The sequence below is a fragment of the Sceloporus undulatus genome, chromosome 1 (assembly GCF_019175285.1).
Source record: "Sceloporus undulatus isolate JIND9_A2432 ecotype Alabama chromosome 1, SceUnd_v1.1, whole genome shotgun sequence".
Classification (NCBI taxonomy): domain Eukaryota; kingdom Metazoa; phylum Chordata; class Lepidosauria; order Squamata; family Phrynosomatidae; genus Sceloporus; species Sceloporus undulatus.
The window spans coordinates 173,384,485-173,411,442 of record NC_056522.1 but is presented as its reverse complement, the minus strand read 5'-3'; the positions used below and the strand labels follow the sequence as shown (position 1 = coordinate 173,411,442).

Here is a 26,958-nt window from a genome sequence, read left to right as displayed (position 1 = left end):
GTACTACTACTATTATTATTATTATTATTATTATTATTATTATTTATATAGCGCTGTAGATTTGCACAGTGCTGTACATAAAACAATAAATATATAAGAGTAAACCTGCCTATGGCGTACAATCTAAGAGATAATAGGATAATTCATATAAAATACATAGCAATACAGGAAATGGTACGATAAAAAATATAAATTAATTTTAATTATATTTGCAGATTTTTTTGTTCCTTAGTGATGCTTCTTCAGATTCTCCTATTTCCTTTGGCTTCTATGCTACAGCAAACTCTAGGACAGGTATGAATCTCAAGAAATGACAACAGTTACATGAAATACCAAAATTCCTGAAAATAGTTTCCCACTGTTATTGATTCTTGGTGGGCATATATCTTACTGTTTTTGTCCTACCTGTTTTCAAATGTCTCTTTTTTTTTCATGAAACAAAGTGGATGAGGTGTAAAGATGTAAGAGTAAAACATTTTATTTCTGTTCTTCGCACATATGAATTGTGAGATCATTTAAATGTCTCATTCCTCACACAGTCCAGAGCTGACCCATTTTAATTTCAAATAAAGTAACTGGGAGGGTACTTATGTGTGAAATGTGATGTTCTTGATTTTACTGCTTTAGTACTTCATGTTTGTTGATCATTTAAACAGCAGGGGTGCAACTAAGTATATGCAGCTTCAAGTTGAAAAGGTCTAGCAACATAGGAAGCTGTTCTTAGTGTATTGACAACAAGACATTGACATTGTGTATTGTTGTTTTGCAAACTGTATGGTGGTGTTGTGCTCAAAATGAGTCCCATCTGGCTTAAAAAAGGAAAAACTGTATATTGAATAGGATAACTCAGTGCATTAGAGTATGCACTAGAGAGAGGGAGGGGAGAAAGAGGGAAAGGGTGAGAGGGAGAGAATTAGAGTTTGAAAAAGCTTTGGACTACAGCTCCCATAATCATCCACCCAGCTATGGGAACTGTATTCCAAAAAAGCAATGTTTCCAAGCTCTGGGGGATATGGACCAATACAATGGCATGAGCATTTGTAATTTCTTCAGGGAACTGACTCTGAGGACTAGTGTCACATCATACTATGTGAGTGTGTGCTTTTCCTCAGTTACACAGAGTTGTTTCAACAGACCATTTTGGTTGGATTACAGCACATATGGAACTGAACTGGAAAAGTGATCCCAGGTTGACTTCACTATATTCTCCTCATAAACTTTACCAAAATACCTTTCTTCTCCCCTGTGTGATATTTTCTGTTTTAGGGTTTACAATTTTGAATCCAGTCAGTCATTTGCAAAATAACAACATACAATTTCAGCATCCAGACCTTTCCAACTTAAGATACACAGAATCAATTGCACACTTGCTGTTTAACTGCAGTAGAGCAATAAAGCAATAAAAACACCCAGAACATCAAATTTAAAATTAGTGCCTGCCCAGTTACTTCATTTGCAAAGGAACCATTGGAAAGTTCCCCCACTGGGTGTTCAGATGGCAATTTTCTCAGCTCATAAATAGAAATTTAAAAGGGTCAAGAAAACAGAAATCCATGTGATTAATGAACTGCAATTAATGATTTTCGCATCCCCAATGGATAGTTAGTCCATTATTTACAAGGAATTAACACTCCAATGAGCCTTCCAGAAGCACTAATTACTTTATTAGCAAGGCACATATCTCTGTGCATCTTGTTTTAAAGATAAGTTAAGCCTTCTCACACTCTGCCAAATTTCAGTATCACCACATAGCATCTTGTTTACAAAGTGGTCAATCTGGACATGCTTCCTTTATTATTTAATGGAACTAAAGCAGGAGAAATTAAACTAGTTAAGGTGCTTAAGTTCTTCAAACCCTGAAGTGGAGATTCCTCTGGTGGTGGTCTTGGAAAGGCTATCACCATCAACCTATTCCCACTTACTGCTGAGGATAAAATTCCCCCTCTCCTCTGAGATCTCATCATTTGGAAGTGGTTCTTCAAGGAAGATGGTGCAGGATGATCCTGCCGGACTGCTATAGTTCCATTAAATAATAAAGGAAGCATCCCATATATAAAACAACAAAAAATTCTTTACTTTTTGAGATTCATATATTTTTAAAATATTTTCTAGCTATAGATGGTTGAATTTGGGGATAGACAGAACTGATTGTACTCAATAAAAAAAAGGCAAGGGCAAGAATAGAATGAACCAAAAGAACAATCAGAACAAGTCATTTAATCAAAGGGGAATGAATTATTTCCCTGGTTGCTTGCAGGCCAAAAGAGAAAGGTGAGAGGCGGTGAGGCTACCTGAGGTTGCAAGTTCTGTTACACTGGAACGTCTAATGAGAAGCCCCTTGCATGTTTCCCAGACAGCCAGACTTTCAAAGGCTTGGGAAGACAGAGAAGAAGCCTTTTGTATCAAGTGAGTGGAGCAGACAGATAGGGAAAAAATTAGTTCGGCACATAACGTTATTACCTGCCTTCACTTAAGTACTAGGCTACCCAATTAATAACGCTTGAAAATGAACTACAGGCCAGAGTAACTCCATAACACCAGAATAAAATAACCCACAAAATTGGCACTTATAAAAATGTTTGCATGTGCAGCCCTGTGGTATTTTGATGCGACAGGCAAAAAAACACTGCTACCATGTTGTTGATTAGGTGGGAAAAGGTGGAGATTTTCCAGTCAATGCAATAGGTTACATAATATTTTTCTAAACCTTCATTTAGATAAACAAAGGCATAGTTGCTGATATATCTGAAAATCAAGAAAAGGAAATTATTGAAAAACACAATGAGATCAGGAGACATGTGCAGCCAACTGCCAGCAATATGATGAAAATGGTAAGATACAAATCACTGATACTGTTGATGACTCTTGAAAACCCTTCACTGTGGCTTTTGCAGGCAAACTGTTCCCATTTGTAGCTTCCAGCATTATAGACAGCTAGAAAATAGCCCATCTAATACATTTAGAGTTAGAATGAAAGATGCATGAAAGCAACTGCAGGAAGGCAAGATGAGAGAAATTGAGATAGCAAAATATTCCACAAGAGAAAAAAAATGCTCAACAATCATAGATATTTGATAAATGAGGAACACCCATTGTGTACATTCTATATTACACATTAACTGAATCATAGGATCCTAAAATCATAGAGTCAGAAGAGACCACAAGGGCCATCCAGCCCAACCCCCTGCCATGCAGAAACTCTCAGTCAAAGCATACCCGACAGATGGCCATCCAGCCCCTGTTTGAAGACCTCCAAAAAATTTGACTCCACCTGACTTTGAGGAAGTGTGTTCCACTGTCGGACAGCCCTTAGTGTCAGGAAGTTCCTCCTAATGTTGAGGTGAAATCTCTTCTCCTGCAGCTTGCATCCATTGCTCCGGGTCCTTGTCTCTGGAGTAGCAGAAAACAAGCTTACTCCCTCCTCAATATGACATCCCTTCAAATATTTAAACAGGGCTATCATATCATCTCTTAACCTTCTTTTCTCCAGGCTAAGCATCCCCAGCTCCCTAAGGCATTCCTCATAGGGCATGGGACCCTTCACCATTTTAGTCACACTCCTTTGGAAATGCTCCAGTTTCTCAATGTCCTTTTTGCATTGTGGTGCCCAGAACTGGACACAATATTCCAGGTGGAGCCTGACCAGAGCAGAGTACAGTGGCACTATTACTTCCCTTGATCTAGACACTATACTTCTATTGATGCAGCCTAAAATTGCATTGGCCTTGTTAGCTGCCCCATCGCACTGTTGACTCATGTTCAACTTGTGGTCTACTTGGACTCCTAGATCACTTTCACACGTAGTTTCATTCAGCCAGGTGTCCCCCATCCTATATCTGTGCATTTCATTTCTCTGCCCTAAGTGCAGTACCTTACATTTCTCCCATTTTGTTAGCTGTGGCCCAGTTTTCTAGTCTAATCAGGTCATTTTGAATTTTGATCCTGTCCTCTGGAGTATTAGCTATTGTTCCTAATTTGGTGTCATCTGCAAATTTAATAAGTATGCCCCCAATTAGTCATCCAGGTCATTGATAAAGATGTTGAACAGTACTGGGCCCAGGACAGAACCCTGTGGGACCCCACTGGTCACTTCTCTCCAGGATGAAAAGGAGCCATTGTTGAGCACCCTTTGGGTTTGGCCGGTCAACCAATTACCAATCCATGTAACAGTTTCGTTGTCTAGTCCACATTTTACAAGCTTGTTTGCAAGAATGTCATGGGAAACCTTGTCAAAGGCCTTACTGAAATCAAGATATATTATATCCACAGCATTCCTTTAATCTACCAAGATGATAGTTTTTATATATAAAAAAGATATTAGATTTGTCTGGCATGACCTGTTTCTCTGAAACCCATGTTGACTTTTTGTGATTATGGAATTGCCTTCTAGATGTTCACAGACTCTTTGTTTAATGATTTGCTCCAGAATCTTCCTGGTATTGATGTCAGACTAACTGGACGATAATTGTTGAGATCCTCTTCCCCCCACCCATTATCCCTCCTCCAGTCTTCTGGGACTTCTCCTGTTCTCCAGGAGCCCTCAAAGATTATTGCCAATGATTCCAATATTACATTAGCCAGCTCTTTCTAATACTCTTGGATGTAGTTCATCAGGTCCTGGAAATTTATATTAATTTAGGTTAACAGGTATTCCTGTATTATCTCTACTTATTCTGTGCTGAATTTCCCCCTATTCTGTCCCATTTTCCTCAGGTTGAGCACCCTTTGCCTTTACTGAAAAGACTGAAGCAAAGAAGGTGTTGAATAATTCTGCCTTTTCTCTGTGTCCTGTTAGCATTTTGCGATCTCCTCCACGCAGTGGATCTACCGTTTCCTTCTTCTTCCTTTTTCTGCAGACATATTCTTATTCTTATACAATGTCAGCAATGTCACTGAGGGCTGAAACATAAGGCCCTTTTGTGCCACTTTCTGGGTGGCATGGGAGCGTGGTGTTTATATGCCACACACTCCCAAGCCTCCTTGAAGCCTTCTGTTTGTTTACATGGCTTCCAGGTGCTCCAGCAGTGTGGCATTTACATGCCACATGCCACCAGAGCACCTTAAAGCTGGCTTCCCACTGCAGTAGGGCAGAACAGCTGGCTTTTTGCTGCTGCAAAAAGGAACTGCTGTTTGCATCTCCCTTTTGGTTGGCCAAAAGGCAGTTTGGGGCTACGGCGTGGGGTTGCCATGGCCCTAATCTGGCTTTGGAAGGGGCAACTTGAAGCCACCCTTTCAGGGCATTCTGTTTTGTCCCATAGTTAAGTATATGATTAATCAATGTGTTTTAAGCATTTTACTCTAGCTCAGTCAAGCTAAATGTGTGGCAGATATTTAGATAACCATGTATCCCTCCTAAATATGCTGGCATGTTAACTGACTTGGTCTTGGAAACATTAGCATAATTAAATTCACACAACATTAGATACACTTTAAAAAAATCCAGCATAGAACAGGCTAGAAGGTGAGAAAAAGAGGAAGTCAATGGAAAGAAATTGATAAATCTGCCCATCCATAGCCTGCACTATGTGCATTTGAGACTAGTGACAAACAAACAAACAAAACAAGCTTCATTTATATACCACTTCACACTGCCTAAGCAGTGTCTAAGTGGTTTACAACTGTAAGCTAATTTGCCCCCAACAATCTGGGTACTCATTTTAGTGACCTTGGAAGGATGCAAGCCTGAGTCGAGCTTGAGCCCTTTTGCTGGTCTTGAACTAGGAACCTTATGGTTTTGAGTGAATGGCTGCACTACAGGCATTTCACCACTGCGCCACCAGGGCTCCTCTTATTCCAGTTATTCACTGCATCTATCTAACCATTCTGTCCCCCAGGTATCCCTTTCCATTTCTTTCCATGGCCCACTCTTCTACCCCTAATAATTCTAGAGGCCATCAAAATGAGTTGATTATAAACTATATAGATTGGGGCTCAGTTCTTCCCAATGTATATTTGTATAAAAGGAACTGAACAATATAAGAGAGAGTATGAGGTTTTAAATTATTTTTAGAGGTACTTTACAACAACAAAACCAACAGCAACAGTTGTGGTTCTATCTGCATCCATTGCTGATCAACTGTAGCTTCTAGGCATGCTTCATTAGGAACCCAATGTACTGCAAGTTTGGTTCTCCCTCCAGTACAGGAGGGAGATATTGATCTTTGCCTGCAGCTCTCAATTTATTTTATTATTATTATTATTAATTATTCAAACACTAATATTTTCTTAATATAAGACATTCATAAAAGGTTACAACACTAACAATACTACAGGTATTACAAAAACAAAGACAAAACCCTTTTATATAGTTCTACATCTATAAAACTATTCCATATTCCACTGTATTAACTTATAAAGACAAGCGTTAACAAATGACTTCCAACTTGCCAGGTCTTGGTATCAAACCAACTACAGTTGGCCCTTCTTATACACGGATTTTTTATACGCGGATTCAAGCATCTACGGTTTGAAGATGTTCCTAAATCGTATACATTTCAAATATCAAACTTTGATTTTCCATTTTTTATAAAGGACATCATTTTGCTATGTCATTATATTTAATGGGACTTGAGCATACACGGATTTTGTTATACACAGGGGATCTTGGAACCAAATACCAGCGTATAACAAGGGTCCACTGTATTAATTCTACTTCTCTAATATCGTGTGTGTGTGTGTGTGTGTATAATTTTAAAAAACTCAAGCCCTGTCTGTACAGGCAAAATAAAATGTCCTCCCCTCCATTGATACAGCAAGTAGAACTGATGATGCAGGGCTCAGTCCCCTGTTTTGATGCGAACTGTCTGGATGACAACTGGCTAGGACATTAGCAAACCTAAGGTATTATGCTCTTAAATTTTTTTATCAAAGACGGTGGGCCACCCAGCATTGCGACAGAGTGCCCAAGGTAAGCTCCCAGAGTATTCTGGCCAATCAAAAGCCACCTCATTTTCTAATGGTAATACTGATTATTAATAAATGACATACTACTTAAGAATACAATCTGTGCTATTCTAGAAATCCTAAAACAAGAGGCAAAACAGACCGGCTCAAAACACCTGCTTCCCAGTGACTTGAGGGCATGCACAACACTTGCCCCGAAGCCTCTTCAAAGTTTCTGAGCTGCCCACACATGGGCCAGCTTCACATCACTCCAGCAGCATATTGTTTACACACTACACATCACAGGAGTGCCATAAAGTCACAGAGGGGAGATAACAGATGGCTTTTTGCAAGCTCACAAAATAACGGCATTTTGCTGCTTTGTGTGTGTGTGGGGGGGGGGGGGGACAGCCTCAACCCAGCTTTCTCAGCTCTCTTCGGGGTGGTCTGTTTCGCCCCTAAATATTTTTCGCCATTTCTTTTTTCCTATACTCAATCATTAATCTCCAGTCAACTTTAAATAACTCAATAGTTCTTTCTCTTATAAGATTGGTTATTTTATCCATTTCTACAAATCCATTACGCTTTACTAGCCATTCTTTTTGGGCAAGAAGGACATTCCAATGTTGTGAATACAACTATCTGGCTGCTGTGACTATCCCATTCTTCTTTTCAGTTTGTTGTTCTAAAATCCCAAGTTAAAAAAAAAATCAGGTCTCAATTGAATTTTGGATATTAGTATATCTTCCATCGCTTTCTGTATTTATGTCAATTTTTTTTTATTGCTCTTTCACAAGTCTATCACATGTGATGAAAAAGTCCATTCTATTTTTTCCCCTGACATTTCCAACATAGGTTAGAAGTACCTTTATACATTCATACCTTAGGAAATCTTTTATGGAGTTAAATAATATCACCTTGTAAGGATTTTCTTTTAGATCATAATTCAAAATAAATTTCAAACCTTTTCCCCACATATTTTCCCATTTGTATATTATGATCAATATTTTGTGCCCATTTCACCATTTACTCTTTTACTTATTCATCTTCCATCTCAGTTTTTAAGAGTGTTTTTTACATTTTGGCTATGAAGTGGCCATCATTTGAAAGCAGTTGTATTTAAAATTCTGATCTGGAAATCTCAAAACCATATAATTTATTATTTATTTTAAATTGCTTAAACAATTGCCTATAGAAATGCCACTGAATCTCTATTCCCTGCACATTGAGTTCTTCCATCAATGTAATGCAATATTCATTTTTTTCTCTAATACTAAAAGCTTTCTATATGTAATTCATTTAACATTTAATTTATTTTCTCATGCATAAAATTCTTTTGTTATTAAATAAATTTTATTATTAAAAACAGCTTTAAACAATAACATTATAAACAAAACATATTCATACACATATACACATTACATACATTTAAATACCTACACACTATTAAATTATCATGTGGTAAAATCTACAAAGGCAAAACAGAATCATAGAATCATAAAATCACCTTATAATACCATAAAATAATAGATTTGAAAAAAAACCCTATCCAACCTAACATTATATTTTATAACAATTATTATTAAAGCCAGCATTTGCCTTGATTTTGTCATTCTAAAGAAACTCATGCCACTCAAATTTTGAATAAAAAAACTATCAAATATAAAAGTTTCTTGTTTTGTTTCTTTAAAAAAAGACTTAACCAAATTAAACAGGCAAAAGAATACGCTTTCAAATTCAGCAGTCCCAAACTGTGGAGCTCACTTTAACTGTGGAGCTCATTTTAAATGTGCTGCTGCTTGGATATGAAAGGATGTCATGTTGAGGAGGGAGCAAGCTTGTTTTCTGCTGCTCCAGAGAACAGGACCCGGAACAATGGATGCAAGCTACAGGAAAAGAGATTCCACCTGAACATTAGGCATGGCAGGGGGTTGAACTGGATGGCCCTAGTGGTCTCTTCCAACTCTACGATTCTATGATTCTATTTTTGTGCCTTGTATCTCCATTGTAACTGGCCTACTGTCATGATACAGCTAAAAGGTGTCTCCCCCCTTTGTTTTATTAAGGAATGGAGTACAAAAGCTAGTGAAAGTGCTAAAAAATCAGTTGAAAAGTGCCGAGGAACAGTGAGTCCCAAAGACGAGCTATTTGTGGATGGTAAGTGAAGAAGGAGACTGAAGGCTCTTGTACTACAATTTGTTATATTCCTTTAATCCATTTTAATGTCCTTTGATTTCTTAGGCAGCTGCCACACTGAAGAAATAAAGCATAGAATCATAGAATCATAAAATCGTAGAGTGAAGAGACCACAAGGGCCATCCAGTCCAACCTCATTGTGCCATGCAGGAACTCTGAATCAAAGCATCCCCGACAGATGGCCATCCAGCCTCTGTTTAAAGACCTCCAGGGAAGGAGACTTCACTACACTCCGAGGGAGTTTGTTCCACTGTCGAACAGCCCTTATTGTTGAGGTGGAATCTCTTTTCCTGTAGCTTGCATCCATTGCTCCGGGTCCTAGTTTCTGGAGCAGCTGAAGACAAATTTGTTCCCTCCTCAATATGACATCACTTCAAATATTTAAACAGGGCTATCATATCACCTCTTAACCTTCTTTTCTCCAGGCTAAACATCCCCAGCTCCCTAAGTCGTTCCTCATAGGGCATGGTTTCCAGACCCTTCACCACTTTTGTCGCCCTCCTTTGGACACGCTCCAGTTTCTCAATGTCCGCTTGTTGAATTGTGGTGCTCAGAACTGGACACAATATTCCAGGTGGGGCTTGATCAAAGCAGAATAGAGTGGCACTATTACTTCCCTTGATCTAGTCACTATACTTTTATTGATGCAGCCTAAAATTGCATTGGCCTTTTTAGCTGCCGCATCACACTGTTGACTCATGTTCAACTTGTAGTCTACTTGGATTCCTAGATTCCTTTCACATGTAGACTCGTTCAGCCAGGAGTCCCCCGTCCTATATCTGTGCATTTCATTTTTCCGCTGTTTGACACCATTTTAATTTCCATAGCTCAATGCTATGGAATCCTGTGATTTGGAGTTTGTTGTGGCACCAGAGCTCTCAGGCAAGGAATTCCATAGCATTGTCATGGCAGTTTTCATTATTGTTGTTATTGTTACTGTGATTATTTTCTTTCCCCTTTTAATATTTTGTGTTTTTCATTATTTTCCTTTATTTTTATCCTTTTCCTAATATATTCCATATGTGACTACATAAAAATATATTTAGATGTCTGAGTATACACACACACAAATATGTGTGTGTATTTAATTCTCTACTCTTAATGTACTTTTCTTTCCCCCTATTTGTTTATATAAAAAAGTCTGACCAGTCTTGTCTGAAGTTATTTGTTGATTTGTTCCTGATTAGATGGGTTAACTTGTCAGATTCCATAAAATCATATCATTTAAGCAAACAATCCATTGTGTCTGGTTCTTCCTTTGCTTTCCTAGTTTTGCATATATAATTCTTGCCACTATTATCATATAAAACATCATCTTTCTGTATTTTATCTCTATATCTTTTTCAAATATTCCCAAAAGGAACATTTTAGGATCTTTATATTTATATCTAGTATCTTCTTTATTAGCAAATGTATTGGTTTCCAGTATATTTTGCTTTTCTACAATCCCACCACATACAATACAAAGTACTTTTTTTCCTGAACACTTTGTACATTTGCTTGTATTTTTGTACAGTATATTTTTCCTCCTTTTCAGGGGTCAGATTTTTGCCATTTTTCAAATACCTGGATCAAATTGTATAGTAATTTCAGGGATCAGATTTTATAGTAATATTCCTCCATAGTATAACTAAGGTCTAAACTGCACTTCTAAATTAATGCAGTTTGACACTGTCCTAACTGTCATGGCTCAATGCTATGGAATTCCAGGATTTGTAATTTTACAACATATTTTGGCACTTCTGACAGACAGCTCTAGTGCCGTAACAAACTACAAATCCCAGCTGCGAACAAGTCTACATAGGGAACATGAAACACAGTGTTCAAACAGGAATCAAGGAACATGAGAGACGCTGCCAGAAAAATCAGCAGTACCATAACACATTATAAACCATCCTGGGCATAAAATGCTATTTGAAAACACTGAAATTCTGGACCATGCCAACAACCATTGGGCCAGAATGCACAGGAAAGCCACTGAAATCCATAAACACCTGGACAATTTCAACAGGAAAGAAGAAAACCTGAAAGTAAACAAAGTTTGGCTACCGGTCCTGGAAAATACCAACATCAAGACCCACCAGATGCAAAGGAAAACCACCCAGGGTGAAGGGGTTTTCCAACAGACAATGGATTATTAATAGACACTCTGAGTCCTTGTCATTCAACAACAGAACAATACACAAATTAACATGTAAATCACTTCCTCTCAACCAAGGGTCACACAGTTTATATACTCCACTCTCTCCCATGCCAGAATTCTCTGAAGATGTCAACCACAAATGCTGGCAAAACATCAGGAACAAACTCTTCTAGAATACAGCTTCATAGCCAGAAAAATCCACAAAAAACTATTTCCTTACAGAATCAATTCCTACAAGCCTGGGTTTCATCCCTTTTATATAGCTTCTTAGTGCACTACTTAAATTTTATTGATTCTGTTTTAATTTTTCTCCTGATCATATCATAGAATCATAGAATCGTAGAGTTGAAAAAGACTACAAGGGCCATCCAGTCCAACCCCCTGCCATGCAGGAACTTTCAATTAAAGCATCCTTATTGACAGATGGCCATTCAGCCTCTGTTTAAAGACCTGCAAGTGATGGACACTGTGCTGGAGAAGCTAACTTTTTCCCTCTCAACACCAGGGCCAAGTCAGCAATGGAGCAGCTGCAGCCAGAGGTGAGTGGCCAGAGCTGGGCCAAGTCAGCAATGGAGTCTTGCCTCCCTTCATCCAACTGTGTCTCCTGTTGGAAACATGATCCTCACAAGGAAAGCCTGTAAAGAATTGAGAATTTCTTCTCCACCTGTGTTTGATTTACCTATGAGAAGGAGGAAGATAGTTCAAACAAAAATCTCAAACTTTTTTTCTCCATAAGGCTGCTCCTTATGGAGTTAAATGAATGTTTGTTGAGCAAAAACCACATGATAGGCCAATAGAATCTCCTTGGAGAAAGCTGGAGTCTTTGATTCCCAACGAAGCCCATGCACCCTTAACAGACCTAGCAACTGAAATTGCAGAAGCTAAAGGTTTGCTGGGATCAAATCGCTACCGTATTTTCCGGCATATAAGATGACTTTTTATCCCTGTCTTATACACCGCGGTTGGTGGTCTCCACAGAGACAGACAAATGGCGTAGCCACCTCTCTGTCTCCGGGATCCTTGTGGGTTTCTATCCCAGCAGGCACCACAGCCAGTCTCTCTCTTGTCGCCATTGCTGGTTTTGGGCCTGAAAAGGTGATGGAGAAGCAGCTCCAGAGCCGATCCAGTGGGAGAGGGATGGTCAGGCCAAGGGAAAGAGCTGGTCCCTTATACCTCACCGCCGCTGCTTGGGATACTCTGCTCCAGCGGCTTCTTCTGCGGTGGGGCCGGACTGCCCCTTGCGACACCTGCCTTCCTTTCAATGAGGGGAGAGAGAGGAGAAGGGAGAGGATACTGGAAGGTGTGGTTATCCCCCTGTTTTAAAAAGGAGGAGGAGGAAGAGGAGAGGCGTGGGGGATAATGATACCCAAATTTGTTTCTCCATGTCTTGGACTGCTTCAGTGACCAAGGATGGCATCTCTCCTCTGAATGACTGTCTGAGGTCGGTAATGGATTGGATGAGGGAAAATAGACTTAAACGGAATCCAAATAAAACGAAGGTACTCGCTATAGGTAATCTTAATCCGGGAATGGTGATAAACTCTCCTGTATTGGACGGGGTCACACTTCCCCTAAAGGACTGTGTTCATAGCTTGGGGGTATTCCTGGACTCATCGCTTCACCTGTCGTCCCAGGTTGACATGACAGCCAGGAGTGCCTGTTATCAGCTTTGGCTGATACGCCAGTTACGCCCCTTCCTGGAACGGGAAAACCTTGAAATGGTTGTACACGCCCTGGTAACCCCTCGTCTCTGTTTCTGCAGTGCGCTCTACATGGGGCAACCCTTTTGCCACCTTCGGAATCTGAAACTGGTCCAAAACATGGCAGCCAAATTGGTGACTGGGAGTTCCAAGTTTGATTCTATCATGCCTATCTTAAAATCCCTACACTGGCTGCCTATTAGCGTCTGGGCACAGTACAGTATAAGGTGTTGGATATTACCTATAAAGCCCTACATGGCTTGGGTCCAACTTACCTGAGGGAACGCCTCCTCCCATATAATCCTTCCTGCACTCTCAGGTCCTCAGGGAAGAAACCTACTACAGTCACAGAGAACTAGACTACTAACTACCTCCCAGAGGACATTTGCTGCTGCCGCTCCAAAAATCTGGAACGATCTGCCGGATGAGATCCACCAACTAACATCTTTCGAGGCCTTTAAGAAGGCAATAAAAACAGATCTGTTCCAACGGGCCTTCCCAAATTAATCCCCTAATTTCACTCTTCACGTGCCTAAATTGTTTCTCTTCGGACCAAGTTGAATACTTTGATATTATTGTTTTCTATTTTATATGCTGTTACCTGCCTTGATCCAACACAGGGAAAGGCGAGTTATAAATAAATATTATTATTATTATTATTATTATTATTATTATTATTATTAGTATCTCATTTAGAGTTAACTGTGTGGCTAAGATTGCCATATCATGGATCCTGGTGGGACATTCCCATTTTTATAGTATTTGGGAATGTCCTGTCCTGTTTAGATACATGTTCCAGCTCCCAGGCCTCCCCAATGCCAATCGCCATGTTTCCAATCTCCTCCAGGTCCAGCCTATATTTCCCAACAATAGGGGAAGCGGTCATGTTTGTGGTGACCTGAGACTGCAGCCAGGGGGTTGGCTGTTCCAGCTACTGCATCTCCATTGGCCAGGCTCAGAAGAGGAGGCACTTTCTATTCAAACCTGTGTGCACACGAGAGAGAGAGAGGAAGAGCAGGCGAGAGAGAGGGAGTGAAGGCAGGCTGAGAGAGAGATCTGACAAGGCCTGGTATTGGTAGGCCTTGCTGGGCCGGGGGGGGGGGGGGGGGGGGGGGGGATTGGGCTACCAACACCATTTATGTTTATTGATGTTTTTGGCTTTTAGTTGGTTGTGTCCTCCATTTTTCATGAATGTCCTCCATTTTGGGCTAATTTTTGTCCTACATTTTCCAACATTTTGTCCTGGTTTGGTGGTAGAGAATTATGGCAACCCTGTATGAGGCCACTGCTGTCGTCTCTGAGAAATCCTCCACCAGTTTCACCCTCCACTACTGCTGCTGTCCCATAGCTGTTTGGCATGTTTAGTCTGGTTCCTCAGTAAAAGCCTGTTTGACTTGGGGCATACTATCAGACATAATGCTACCATCAGCATAGCCTCTTACTTCACTGGAGCATCACTCCCCTTTACCCAGACAGGTACTGCCAAAGTATTGCTAGGTAGGAGGTCACAAAGAAATTCAAGGATCTTCATGGTGTCAGTTAATGAGCTTTGATTTAGTTTGTGGAGGGAGATTAATTTGGCACACCCAAGAATCCTATGGCCTAGAGAGTAATGGCTTTTGGGAAGCCCACCTCTTCATATCAGTGAATGACAGAGACAAGAATTAGTGAAGCATAAAACTTTCCCACATTTTTTGTATTTTTATTCACTTTCTCTAATTATTAAATACAATATTTACAGTGATATTTTATTTTTAATCGACATGTAACCAATATATGATCTTCATGTAATAAACCAAGCTACTAATTTGTGTGTTTGGCAATGGTCTTATATCCATAGAAATGCAATTTCTGTGGACAAGTTAGCAAAAGCATTTAAGTATTGTAACTTAGATATAAATAGACACAAATATATCTTTCTGTAGCCTTAAACATAAACTATATTTCTTCCTGTTACAGGAACCTTCTGCATTCAGATTGTTTTGCAATCAAAGCAGGTTAGCTCTTGGTCAGATACAATCCAGGTGTGGAATAATACAGGAGTCAGTTTCAAGTATGGCATTGGAGCAACTGACCCCAAAAATGATATTTCTGTCTATACTCAGGTATGAAATGATAAACATCTAGCATGTGATATATTGCTCAGCTAATGTCAGTGGTTGTCAGAGATGTCAGAATGTGTTGAGCTCCTTTGCTGCACCATCACTTCCTAAATTTGTTAGACCTGTTTTGTTTTTGTTTTGTTTTTGTTTTTTAAATCTCAGAATTCCTCCCAGGCTTTCTAAAGGGGTGAGTGTCATTTCCCAGCTGTTTTAAGTTCAGGTGAGGCCTTTTTTAAAATCAAGAAGTAAACAAACAAACAAAACAAATAACCTTAAAGTTATGTGGAACATTTTTAGTTTTTAAAGAATATTATCCTCCCCAAATCTGATGGTCTTACCCCTGGGTAGCTTCAAAACGCAGTTCACATGTCATATTATTATTATTATTATTATTATTATTATTAACTTTTATTTATAAAGTGCTGTAAATTTACACAGCGCTGTACATACAATCTTTTTAAAATTAGACGGTTCTCTGCCCTCAGGCTTACAATCTAAAAAGACATGACACAAAAGGGGAAGGGAATGGTGGTGGGGAAGGGGATGAGGTCCAGCATTTCTTCTCAACCTCTGAGGCCTGGACCAGGGGAGATGGACTGGAGGGAGGACTTGGCTTGTTGGAGCTAGCCCGCCTCTCTCTCCCTCAAGATGGTGGATGAAGGGAGGGCTGTCCTATTAGTGATGTGGTAGTATATCATAGTAGTAGTAGTGTGCTGGATTCAGACTTAAGCATTAGCAATTAGATTCTACTGAATGGAATGAGCCATGGTGCAGAGAGAAAGGGGCAACCCCCAAAATTAAACTGAGACACCTTCAATTGGATGGAATGCTTTGCTATTTTGAGAACTGGGTTTTCCTTGTTAGAAAATTGTGGGCTCCAAGAAGTTGTTTTATGTTATGCTAATGTCCCATCTCTGTCTATTGGAACATCACCAGCCAAAATGGGAACACTCACTACATCTTGGGATGTGAGATGGATGGACAGTTCATATTAAAAGTTTTATTGCCTTATTTCCAATTCAGAATCTTGGCCAAATGCCCAAAACTGATTGTTAGTTGTGAAGGTTTTTGCCATTTTATAATAAATTTTCTTTAAAAATTAGTCTCTATGTTCTATCAAACACTTTTCTTTGTATTTGTAACATTATTATACTGTGTAGAAACAAGAATTTCTGATCAATCCAGGATTTAAAGTCATTATTTCATTTTTTTCCCCTTATGTGCCTAGCTTGTTTGGCATAATTCAAATCAGGTTGGATGTGCATTAGCTCTCTGCCCAATGAATAAATTTAGCTACTTCTACCTGTGCAATTACTGCCCTGCGTAAGTATTAATTTTGAATTAACATACTGTTCATTCACTGCTTTCAAGAGTTCCCCATGAACACTCTGATACACACACACACAAACACACACACACACAATATGTGTGTGTATGAAATTATGTAAGGAAATGAAGTGGTATTTCAGTAGAGAAAGCAAACTTGTGTATGCAGGAGTCCACTAACCAAACTACAGATGAATAAGGAAGCTCTTCAAAGCTGTGTTAGTCTGTATAATCTTGTAGCACCTTTGAGACTAACTGATAAAAAGAAGTTGGAAGCATGAGCTTTCATACACTTAAACAGAAGTTCTCTACCAGCCTGCACCTCAGGAAGAACACTACCATCCCCACATCACTGTAGGTAAATTTGTGCTTAAGTCCATCCAGCAGTTCACCTACCTGGGAAGCATCATCTCCTCAGATGCCAAAATTGATAAAGAGATCGATCACAGACTAGCAAAGGCATATAGTGCATTCTGAAGGCTTCATAAAAGAGTCTGGAGTAACAAATACCAAAATCAGTGTGTATAGAGCCATTGTACTGTCTATTCTCCTTTATAGGTCTGATACATGGTGTATCGCCAACACCTACAACTCCTCGAACGCTTTCATCAGCGCTGTTTCTGCACAATTCTAAATATACACTGGACTGACTATGTGACAAATGTTGCTGTCCTTGAGCAAGCAGGGATCACCAGCATTGAGGCCATGCTATTGAGGATGCAGCTGCACTGGGCCGGGCACATTTCTAGGAGGAAGGACATCGCCTCCCAAAAATAGTATTCTACAGTGAATTTGCCACGGGTCAGTGTAAGAGGGGCGCCCCAAAGAAGAGATACAAGGACTCCCTGAAGCAACATCTCAGGCTCAGCCAAATTGATCACCAACAAGGGCCCGCCCTGGCCTCGCATTGGGAGGCATGGAGACGCACTATCCATGATGCTGCAGCCTTCTTTGAAAGTTCACACCGAATGAGTCTCGAAGAGAAACAACAATGCGAAAGAACCACAACTTGGAAACATCACCCAAGGAGACTTTCTGCTGTGCTTTCTGCCACCGGACCTGTTTATCTCGGATTGGCCTTTTTAGTCATCAACGCACTTGTAGAAAGCACGGGATGAGTCCTTCCTGAATCTTCATCCACGAAGTAAAGCCAGAGATATGAGAATGTCAATTCAAATTTTAAAAATCCCTTGTGTATGAAAATGAAGTAGAACGTCCAGTTTTAACAATACAGTAGTTGTTTGTGAACAAAGGCATTGGAAACTAGCCTTTGTGTATGGGAATGAAGTGGCAAGTCCAGTTTGTCATTGGAAATAAACCTGTAGATGAACAAAAGGACTACAAAGATAGATTGGAAAGAGAAACAACAGAATTGGAGTTCATCCACAGACTACAGTTCATCAGCAATGGGTTGAACAAAGTTAATGGCTTTGTGGCACACTACACACATTTCATCACTATCTAACCCCCTCTATTCTCTTCACCTACAGACTAGGTTCGAATGCCAGACTAGACTTGCCATACAAAAAAGGCTAGTTTCCATACACAAAGGGTAGTTATTTATTTATTTATATAGCACTGTAGATTTGCACAGCGCTGTACATAAAAACAATAAATATAAAAGAGTAAACCTGCCTATGGCGTACAATCTAAGAAATAATAGGATAATATATATATAAAATACATAGCAATACAGGAAATGATTCAATAAAACAGACAACAAAAGAACATGAAATAGCAAGTGACAATCATGCAATGTCTGGGAACGCTTCTCTGAACAGGATGGTCTTCAACTCCGTTTTGAAGCTGGTTAAAGAAGTGATGGCTCTTGCTCATGGAAGAAGAAGGTTCCAGGAGTGAGGGGCAGCAAGTGAAAAGGGGCAAATCCGAGATGTGGCAGAGGAAATCCTGGGCTGAGACAGGAGACCTTGACTACCAGAACTGAGGGCCCTAGTGGGAAGGTGAGGATAAAGAAGGTCTGATAAGTAAGGAGGGGCCAGCCCATGGAAGGCTTTAAACGTCGACAGCAGGAGCTTATACTGAATACGGAAAGGGAGGGGGAGCCAGTGAAGGGATGCCAGAAAAGGAGAGATATGGTCAGAGCGGTGGGCAGATGTGATAATGCATGCTGCTGAATGCTAGACAGAAATTAAAGGACAGAGGTGAGAAAGAGGAAGCCCAGCCAGGAGGATGTTACAATAATCAAGTCATGATACCACTAGGGCATGGGCCAGAATCTTGGCAGTAGAGGCGGAGAGATATGGTCGGATTTTGGCAGAATTGTATAAGAAGAATCTACAAGCCTTGGCTGTAGTCTGGATCTGAGGGATACACGACAGAGAGGAATCAAGGATAAAACCAAGACTGTGGGCTTGCTGGACTGATTGAATAGAAATGTTGTCCACAGAGACAGAAAAGGAGTGTTGAAGGGTGGGCTTAGGAGGGAAGACAAGAAACTCCATCTTGGATATGTTGAGCTTCCACTACGAGACAGCTGTGAGTGGATTAGTTTCCAATGCCTTTGTTCACAAACAACCATAATTAAAACTGGACTTCATTTCCACACACAAAGGATTTTTAATTTGAATTTATATTCTCACACACCGATGGCATATATGTCTGTCACTGGATTTCCACTCCACCAAATGAATCTGAGGAAGTAGACATAAGTCTATGAAAGCTTATGCTGCAAACTTCATTCAGTTACTCTCAAAGGAGCTACAAGAGCTCTCTACATAGTAAAGCTCTTGTAAACATTAAAAAATCCACTTTAATATTGGCTCTTCAGCATATCAAAATATATGTGGACATTTGTGTGCATTTTTATATGTACACACGCACAAAAAAGGATGTGGTGGCTCAAGCAGTTAAGATATTTGACTCTGTTGATTGCAAAATCGGCAGGTTGGCAGTTTGAGGCCCAGGTGCCGGATGATGGGGTGAGCTATCACTAATCCCAGCTTCAGCCAACCTAGCAGTTCAAAATCATGCAAATGCAAGTAGATAAATAGGTTCTACTTTGGTGTGAAGTCAAACAGCGTTCTGTGCAGTCATTTTGGCCACATGATCACAGAGTAGTCTCTGACAACGCTGGCTCTTTGGCTTAGTAACAGACACAATGTTCCCTATGGTAAGACATGACTTGACAACCTTGTCAACGGGGAATACCTTTACCTTTACCTTTTTTATATGCATAAGAATGCAAACATATTTCTGTGTGTATTTCCCTTAGTATACATATTTTTATAAGCAATTTCCCCTAGTATATTCTTGTATAGTAGCTTCACCTAGTGTTTTCATTTGTATAGGCAATTTTACTAAATGTATGACATTCATGTGTACACTTTTCACTAACTTTTGCATCCATTCACTCATTCATTTAGACTTATGGGTGCTTCTTAACAGCAAGAGTTATTTACAACAAAACAAAACAAAACAGATGATTAACACTGTACATAATCATTATAACAAAATAAAAATTATACAAATACTATCAATACACAGAATTTAGAAACACTCAATGTAAGTGTTCATCCATGACATACATTTGCATCTCCCACACACATAGGACACACCAATCTGGTATGAATATCATATATCAACAATATACAGTAGGTCCTTCTTATACACAATTTTTTTAAAAATACAGATTCAAGCATCTACAGTTTGAAAATGTTCAAAAAAAAGTATAAATTTCAAATATCAAACCCGTGATTTTTCCAATTTCAAAAGGAACACCATTTTGCTATGTCATTATATCATTATATCATTAATGGGACTTGAGCATCCACGGATTTGTTATCCACGGGGGATCTTAGAACCAAACCCCAGCGTATAACAAGTGTTCACTGTATAGCCCTCTCTAATGCCCCAAACTCTATGAGAATTAGTATTTATTTGCCAGGAATTCAGTGGAATTTACTCTTGTACACCTAAAAGGTACCAGATCCTATTTGATCTTTGAAACTGAACAGGATCAGCTCTGGTTAGCACCACTGCTGTAGGCTAAATTTCAGAGGAAGGGACTGGCAACACCACCTCTGAGTATTCCTTGCTCATGCCTATGAAATTAATGGGGTCAGAATAAGTTGACAGGCTACTTAAAGGTACATACACACAGGCATACACATAAAGGGTGAGAAAATCCTTTCTCTCTATTACTGAGTTAAAATACCAGAACAAAAAGAAAATGCCCTTTGTTGTGAAACAACTTGAAATGATTTTCTCTTAGGAGGTAGAACTGGAGGCACACAACCATTCTATCATCACACACATGAAAATAATTTCCTGCAAATCTTGCTTTCAAAATCAATTATTAAAAAGTGTTTTGAACTCTGCTGAAGCTACTCAAGTTTTATTCAGATTCTGCTTTATTTTTAATCTTTAAAGACCTATTCTTTATAGTAATAATAATCATCTTTTTTATTCTTCCATGATTTTAGAGGGAATATAGTATCGCAATTGAAAAAGCCCTACAAAGAAGGCCCGCCATGTGGAGATTGCCCCAAGAGCTGTGAGAATAAACTTTGCAGTAGGTTACTATTGATATAAAGCAGCTTCTCTGAATATCATCAGTCCTCTTCTTAGCTAGGTGTGATAATCTAAAATACCCCTTAAAGGGATCACAACCATCTAAAATGTATGGTACTAGGATCTGATCATGTGAATTTCTGTAAGGAACATGTTGCTTCATTTAAGGGCTGCCACAATATTGTGGGTATCTGTAGCATGAAGCCTAAATCCAATTGCTAGCTCTAAGCAGAAAACACACTTTGGGTCAATGGTATTTATATGTGTGTTTCATACCCTCCAGCGTTTCACAGATGAAAACTGGGGTGCATGTGGCCAAGCAACATCAGAATGTGGTCAAGATGGCAAAACATAATACTTTGGAAGAATACTCAATCTAGGAGGCATTACAACAGTTTGCCTTTCTGCCTGATTCTGCAGGGAAAGACAAGAATCATCCCATCCTCTCCTTTCCCCATTGCTGAATTAATTAAGTACAAACTAGTTTTGCAATTTGAACTAATTTTCTAGCAGTTGAAATAAGGATAAAGGGGGGAGGGAGGGGGAGGGAGGGAGGAAAGAGAAACTGATACATTTTAAAAGCAATTGAAAATAAAGTATGACAGGATTAATTGGGACTTCCCTGCCAAACTGGTACATTTGAAGGGTATGCATTAAAAGTCCAGTTCCCATACACAGAAACTTGATCTTACTATCAGTGTGCTCTATATAATGGTTACTTTCCACCAGTGGACTAAGCACCAAATTCAATTCTCCCTTCCCTCTCTAAACCCCTAAATCTATTCCAGAAGATTGGGGGAACTTCTGGATTAGATATGTATGCATGGAGAGCTTTGGAGAGGAAGAAGACAGGAGAATATTAATTGCACAGTTAGAAACATATTCACATAAAACTGGACTTAACTTAATTTGTTTTACATCATGCCACAGTGAAATGTGGGGGGGAGGGAGTAATACCACCTACTAGCTTTCATATACAGTGGTACCCCGGGATACGAATTACCCAGCTTACGAATTTTTCGGGATACGAAAAAATCCCATAGGGATTTATTGTTTCGGCTTACGAAGGTTTTTTCGGGTTACGAAAAAACCCCGGCGCTGTTTTAAATGGAAAGGCCGCCACCGGAGGGCAGCAGAGAGCTATTTTTTCCATTAGCGCCTATGGCAATTCAGGTTACGAAGGTTTTTCGGGTTACGAAATTAGCCGCGGAACGAATTAATTTCGTAACCCGAGGTACCACTGTATCTAATATATTGAGTAAATATTACAGTCAATCCAAGTCAGATCAAGACCATGAGAGACCCCAGGCTCCCCATAGTCAATTCACAAATGTTTGTATGCATATGCACACAGAGAAGATTAGTGCATCTGTGTACAGTCAAAGACTAGAATCTTGCTAGTGCATCCTTTTGTACAAGCTGTCATAGAAAGAATGTGTGTCCTAATCAGGAATGTGTATTTCACTGACTTAACCACTGCACAAGTGGTTTCCTGTTTAGGATGTTGCTCCATGAGCACAAACAATCAGTTTGCAACTACACACAGCCCTGCAATTACCTGACAGATTTTTAAACAATGGTGTGATTTATCATAGGTCCAGTGTGGCTATGCTTGTGTAATTCTGCACTAGGCGATCACTGGACAGTATCTTGATCAAAGTATCTCTTCCAATAGGTTTTTTCTTCTTCAAGTCCTTCTTAATTGGTTTTTTTCTTCTCTTTTATTATCTGTAATATTTGATTTAATTTCCTTTCTCTTTTTTTTCTCCATTTTTTTTCTCCACACTGAATTCTTCTGAATGAAAAAGCCTCTCATAACTGCTTTTGAGGCATCTCAAATATTTTCAATTTTCACTTCATTGTTTAGATTTTCCTTGAAGTACAGATCTAATTGGTCCTTTCCTTGTTTTATTATTGTTTCGTCTTTCAAAAGTACTTCATTCAAACACCAATTAATTTTTTGGGGCCTGTCTCTAACTTAAATTGATATGGGGTTGTGATCTGACACTATTTTTGGTAAGACATCTAGAATCATAGAATCATAGAATCGTAGAGTTGGAAGATTTGTCTGGCATGACTTGTTTCTCTGAAACCCATGTTGACTTTTTGTGATTATGAAAATGCCTTCTAGATGATTACAGAATCTCTGTTAAATGATCTGCTCCAGAATCTTTCCTGGTATAGATGTCAGACTAACTGGACGATAATTGTTGGGATCCTCTTTCCCCCCCTTTTTGAAGAGGAGGGAGTAAGCTTGTTTTCTGCTGCTCCAGAGACCAGAACACAGAACAATGGATGCAAACTGCAGGAAAAGAGATTCCACCTCAACATTAGGAGGAATTTCCTGACAATAAGGGCTGTTCGACAGTGGAACAAACTCCTTGGAGGTCTTTAAACAGAGGCTGGATGGCCATCTGTTGGGGATGCTTTGATTCCTGCATGGCAGGGGGTTGGACTGGAGGGCCCTTGTGGTCTCTTCCAACTCTATGACTCTATGATTCCAGGCTAGGAAAAACCAGCAGATGGTCAAACAAGTGGGGAAAGGGAATGAGAGGTAAACTGATGGGTTTTATGGAAATTAAATTGGTTATTTCCTGTTGCTTTGTTGGAATGAAGATGGGATAGCCAAGGGAAAACTCCTTTCTCTCCTCACAAACAAGCATTGTTCATAGGCTGTTGCTTTTTTTATAATGATGTGCCTGTTGCTTGCCAAGGGCAAAATGCTGGGTTGTTTTTTTCCCTACATCTAAAGACAGCCTTTTAAAATTTAAGCTATAATTTATTTATTCATTTATTTGTCTTTCTCCCAATATAGGAACTCAAGGCAGTTATAAACATATAGTTTAAGTTATAATAAGAGCAATTGGCTCATGCTAAGCATATCTATGGACATGTGCATTCTGGAGACTCGGGTTCAAATCCCAGCTCAGCCATCTAAACATAATGGGCGACCTTGAGCAAGTCACACTCTCTTAGCCTTGAGGGAAGGCAATGACAAATCTCCTCTGAACCAATCTTGTCAAGAAAACCCCATCTTAGGGTTACCATAAGTCAGAAATGACTTGAAAGCACACGACAACAACAATAAGCACATCTATATCAAAAAGGTGGGAAATGAATCATGAGTTTCCACAGATGCTGATTGACTGCAACTCCAAACTGTCTGAGAATGAAGGGAATTCACTCTAAGCCTCTGAGGCTTATTGTCCATAGGACAGGAATGCTGGGACATTTGCATGATAATCAATCAATGAGGAAAGTATTCTGATCTCCCCCTGCAGGTACCTTCAAGTAGACAAAATTAATAACAACCTGCTTTTTAAGAGCCCCTCTTAAAAAACAATTCCCTGTAGCTACATGTGTTAGTGGAAATAGAAACATAGAATCATAGAGTTGAATGGGGCTGGAAGCATCATTGAGTCCAACCCTTGCTCAGTGCAAGATCTCCAGCTAAAGCAGTGATTCCCAAACTTTGACTTTTCAGGTGTTTTGGACTTCAGCCTCCAGAAGCCCTAGCCAGCTTGCTCATCTGGAGGACCAAAGTTTGTGTACCATGGAGCTAAAACATTCACACCAGGTGCAGCAGCCTCTTTTTAAAGATGTCCAGAGGAGGAGATCCCACCACATCTCTAGGCAGTTGGTTCCATTGCTAAACCACTCTTACTGTCAAGAAATTCCTTCTAATGTTCAATCAAATTGTTCAGTCATGTAACTTCAAACTATTGGATGGGATCCTGCCATCCAGGTAATTAGAGAACAAATCTCTTTTTGGCAGCCCTTGAGGTATTTAAAGTGTGCAATCATGTCACTTCTCAGTCTTCTCTTCACCAAACTGCCCAGCTCCTTCAACCTTTGGAACTTGGAACTATGTTCCTATTAATGCAGGCTGAAATAACATTTGCCTTCTTTGCTGCAGTATCACATTCCTGGATCATGTTCAACCTATGATCAATAATAATCCCAAAGTCTTTTTCACATGTAGCTGAGCTGTTTCACAGGAAATAACCAATTTAATTTCCATAAAATCCATGAGTTTACCCCCTCTTTCTCTCCCCCCCCCCCCACTTGTTTAACCCTCCCCTGGTTTTTATGTGTCACCTATCCCTTGGGTTTTATTTATTCAGTTAGTTATTTTATTTCTAAATAATTTTTGTGGCGCAACTGATTCAACAGGTCTGCCTTAGCTCAGGGATGTAGCCGAGGGGGGGAGGTCTTGGGGTCCAGACCCTCCCTTCCGTTAGATAAAATGAATGGTGTGTGATGCTGCGCCGCCGCATCCAAGCCCCATTATAATGGTGGCACTTAGTCTGGACCACCCCCCTTCCCAAAATCCTGGCTATGTCCCTGCCTAGATGGGAATAAAAATTGAATTGAATAATAATAATAATAATAATAATAATAAAATTTTATTTGTATACCGCCCTTCTGAAAATCAGGGCGGTGAACAGCATCCAATAGCATACAATTAATCAAAAGACCATACAAATACATTAAAAACAATTCAATAAAAATAATAAAATTATCATGCCGGCATACAATGCTGACGGGGGGGGGGGGGGGGAGAATTACTGGTCAGGGGTAGGCTTGTTCGAATAGATGGGTTTTTAGCCCCTTCCTAAATTAATTGAAGCCTAAATAACCTGTGGGAGTAGAGTTTCAATCAAAGCCTCTTGGCATAATGGAGATAATTATGGCATAATGGTATAATGCAGATAATTAGGAATGGCCTAGAGAGCTGAGGATGCTTATCCTGGAGAAGAGAAGGTTAAGAGGTGATATGACAGCCCTGTTTAAATGTTTAAAGGGATGTCATATTGAGGAGGGAGAAAGCTTGTTTTCTGCTGCTCTAGAGACTAGAACATGGAACAATGGATGCAAGCTACAGGAAAAGAGATTCCACATTAACATTAGGAGGAACTTCCTGACAGTAAGGGCTGTCCGACAGTGGAACACACTGTCAGAAAGTGGTGGAGTCTCTTTCCTTGGAGGTCTTTAAACAGAGGCTGGATGGCCATCTGTCAGGTATGCTTTGATTGAGATTTCCTGCATGGCAGGGGGTTGGACTGTATGGCCCTTGTGGTCTCTTCCAACCCTATGAATCTATGATTCTATCAGAAATTTCTTTTTCTTAAAATTGGCAAACCCAAGAGAGTAGGAGCCAATGAAATTTAACCAAGACTAGTGTAATATGAGGTTTATGATTAGCTCTACTCAGTGACCATGTTCTGCAGCAGCTCTGGTTTCTGAATATTTTCAAGGACAATTTGAAGTGCAATATGTTGCAAAAGTAAAACTGAGGGGTTGCAATTCATACATGACAATGATAAGGTCCCTGTCCTCCAGGGCAGAATGCACATATTTTGGATCAATGGGTTACGTGAGCCTTGGCTGTATCATGGTATTCAAAGGTATAGCTGTGTTAGTCTGTAGAATCAGTATGTACAGAGATCTTGTAGCACTTTTGAGACTACTGAAAGAAAGAGGTTATTTCTTTATTTTATTTAGTCTCAAAGGTACAAGTTCTCTCTACATACTGTATTATGCTATGTTATGCTATGTGCATTTAAATAAGTTGGAAGTATTATTTTTCTCCTTTGTCCTTAACTTTGTTTTCCTTTTTATCCCTTTCAGCTAGCTCATGCAGTTATGTGGATGTTTTGAACAATTGTGATATGATGCTACAACTGTTCCAAGGTTGCAATTCCAAGATGGTAAAAGATTATTGTCAAGCTACCTGCAACTGTGGAAGATAAAAAGCATAATAAGAATCATCCTGAGATAATTTAATTCAAGAGGGAACTTCAACATTAAAAGGAAACTCACATTTTTGCCCTACTAAAAATGGTTAAAATTTGACCAAATTGGCATTCTAAAAGAACATTTTAAAAGATTTTTAAAGCATTTTACAATGTTACTTGTGTAAAGAATGAAATAAATGTATCCATTTTGAATCTCACATTTTCCTTGTTTCTTTTCTCATTGTTTTGATTTAGAAAATACTGCAAACCCATGGTATCCATTGTGGTTTGTTTCCAGGACACACTGTGGCTACCAAAATCTATGGATGCTCAAGTTCCAT

At 39.5% G+C, this 26,958-nt stretch overlaps 1 protein-coding gene across 1 annotated transcript; it reads left to right on the top strand.

Annotated features, from left to right (window-relative positions):
* The first annotated feature begins 234 nt into the window (after positions 1–234).
* Positions 235–26,632, top strand: LOC121925602 (cysteine-rich venom protein piscivorin-like). Its single transcript, XM_042457937.1, has 7 exons — positions 235–294; positions 2,718–2,831; positions 8,949–9,039; positions 14,881–15,026; positions 16,252–16,346; positions 20,792–20,884; positions 26,515–26,632. Exons 1-7 carry the CDS (start codon positions 235–237, stop codon positions 26,630–26,632), a joined length of 717 nt encoding a protein of 238 aa, XP_042313871.1.
* Positions 26,633–26,958: the final 326 nt, after the last annotated feature.

What these genes read in the sequence shown, in the direction of transcription:
- LOC121925602 (XM_042457937.1), top strand. Translation starts at nt 235, where the DNA reads ATGCTTCTTCAGATTCTCCTATTTCCTTTGGCTTCTATGCTACAGCAA. An exon ending in TACAGCAAACTCTAGGACAG is followed by an intron (nt 295 to 2,717) that starts GTATGAATCTCA and finishes ACCTTCATTTAG; the next exon opens with ATAAACAAAGGCATAGTTGC. An exon ending in CCAGCAATATGATGAAAATG is followed by an intron (nt 2,832 to 8,948) that starts GTAAGATACAAA and finishes TGTTTTATTAAG; the next exon opens with GAATGGAGTACAAAAGCTAG.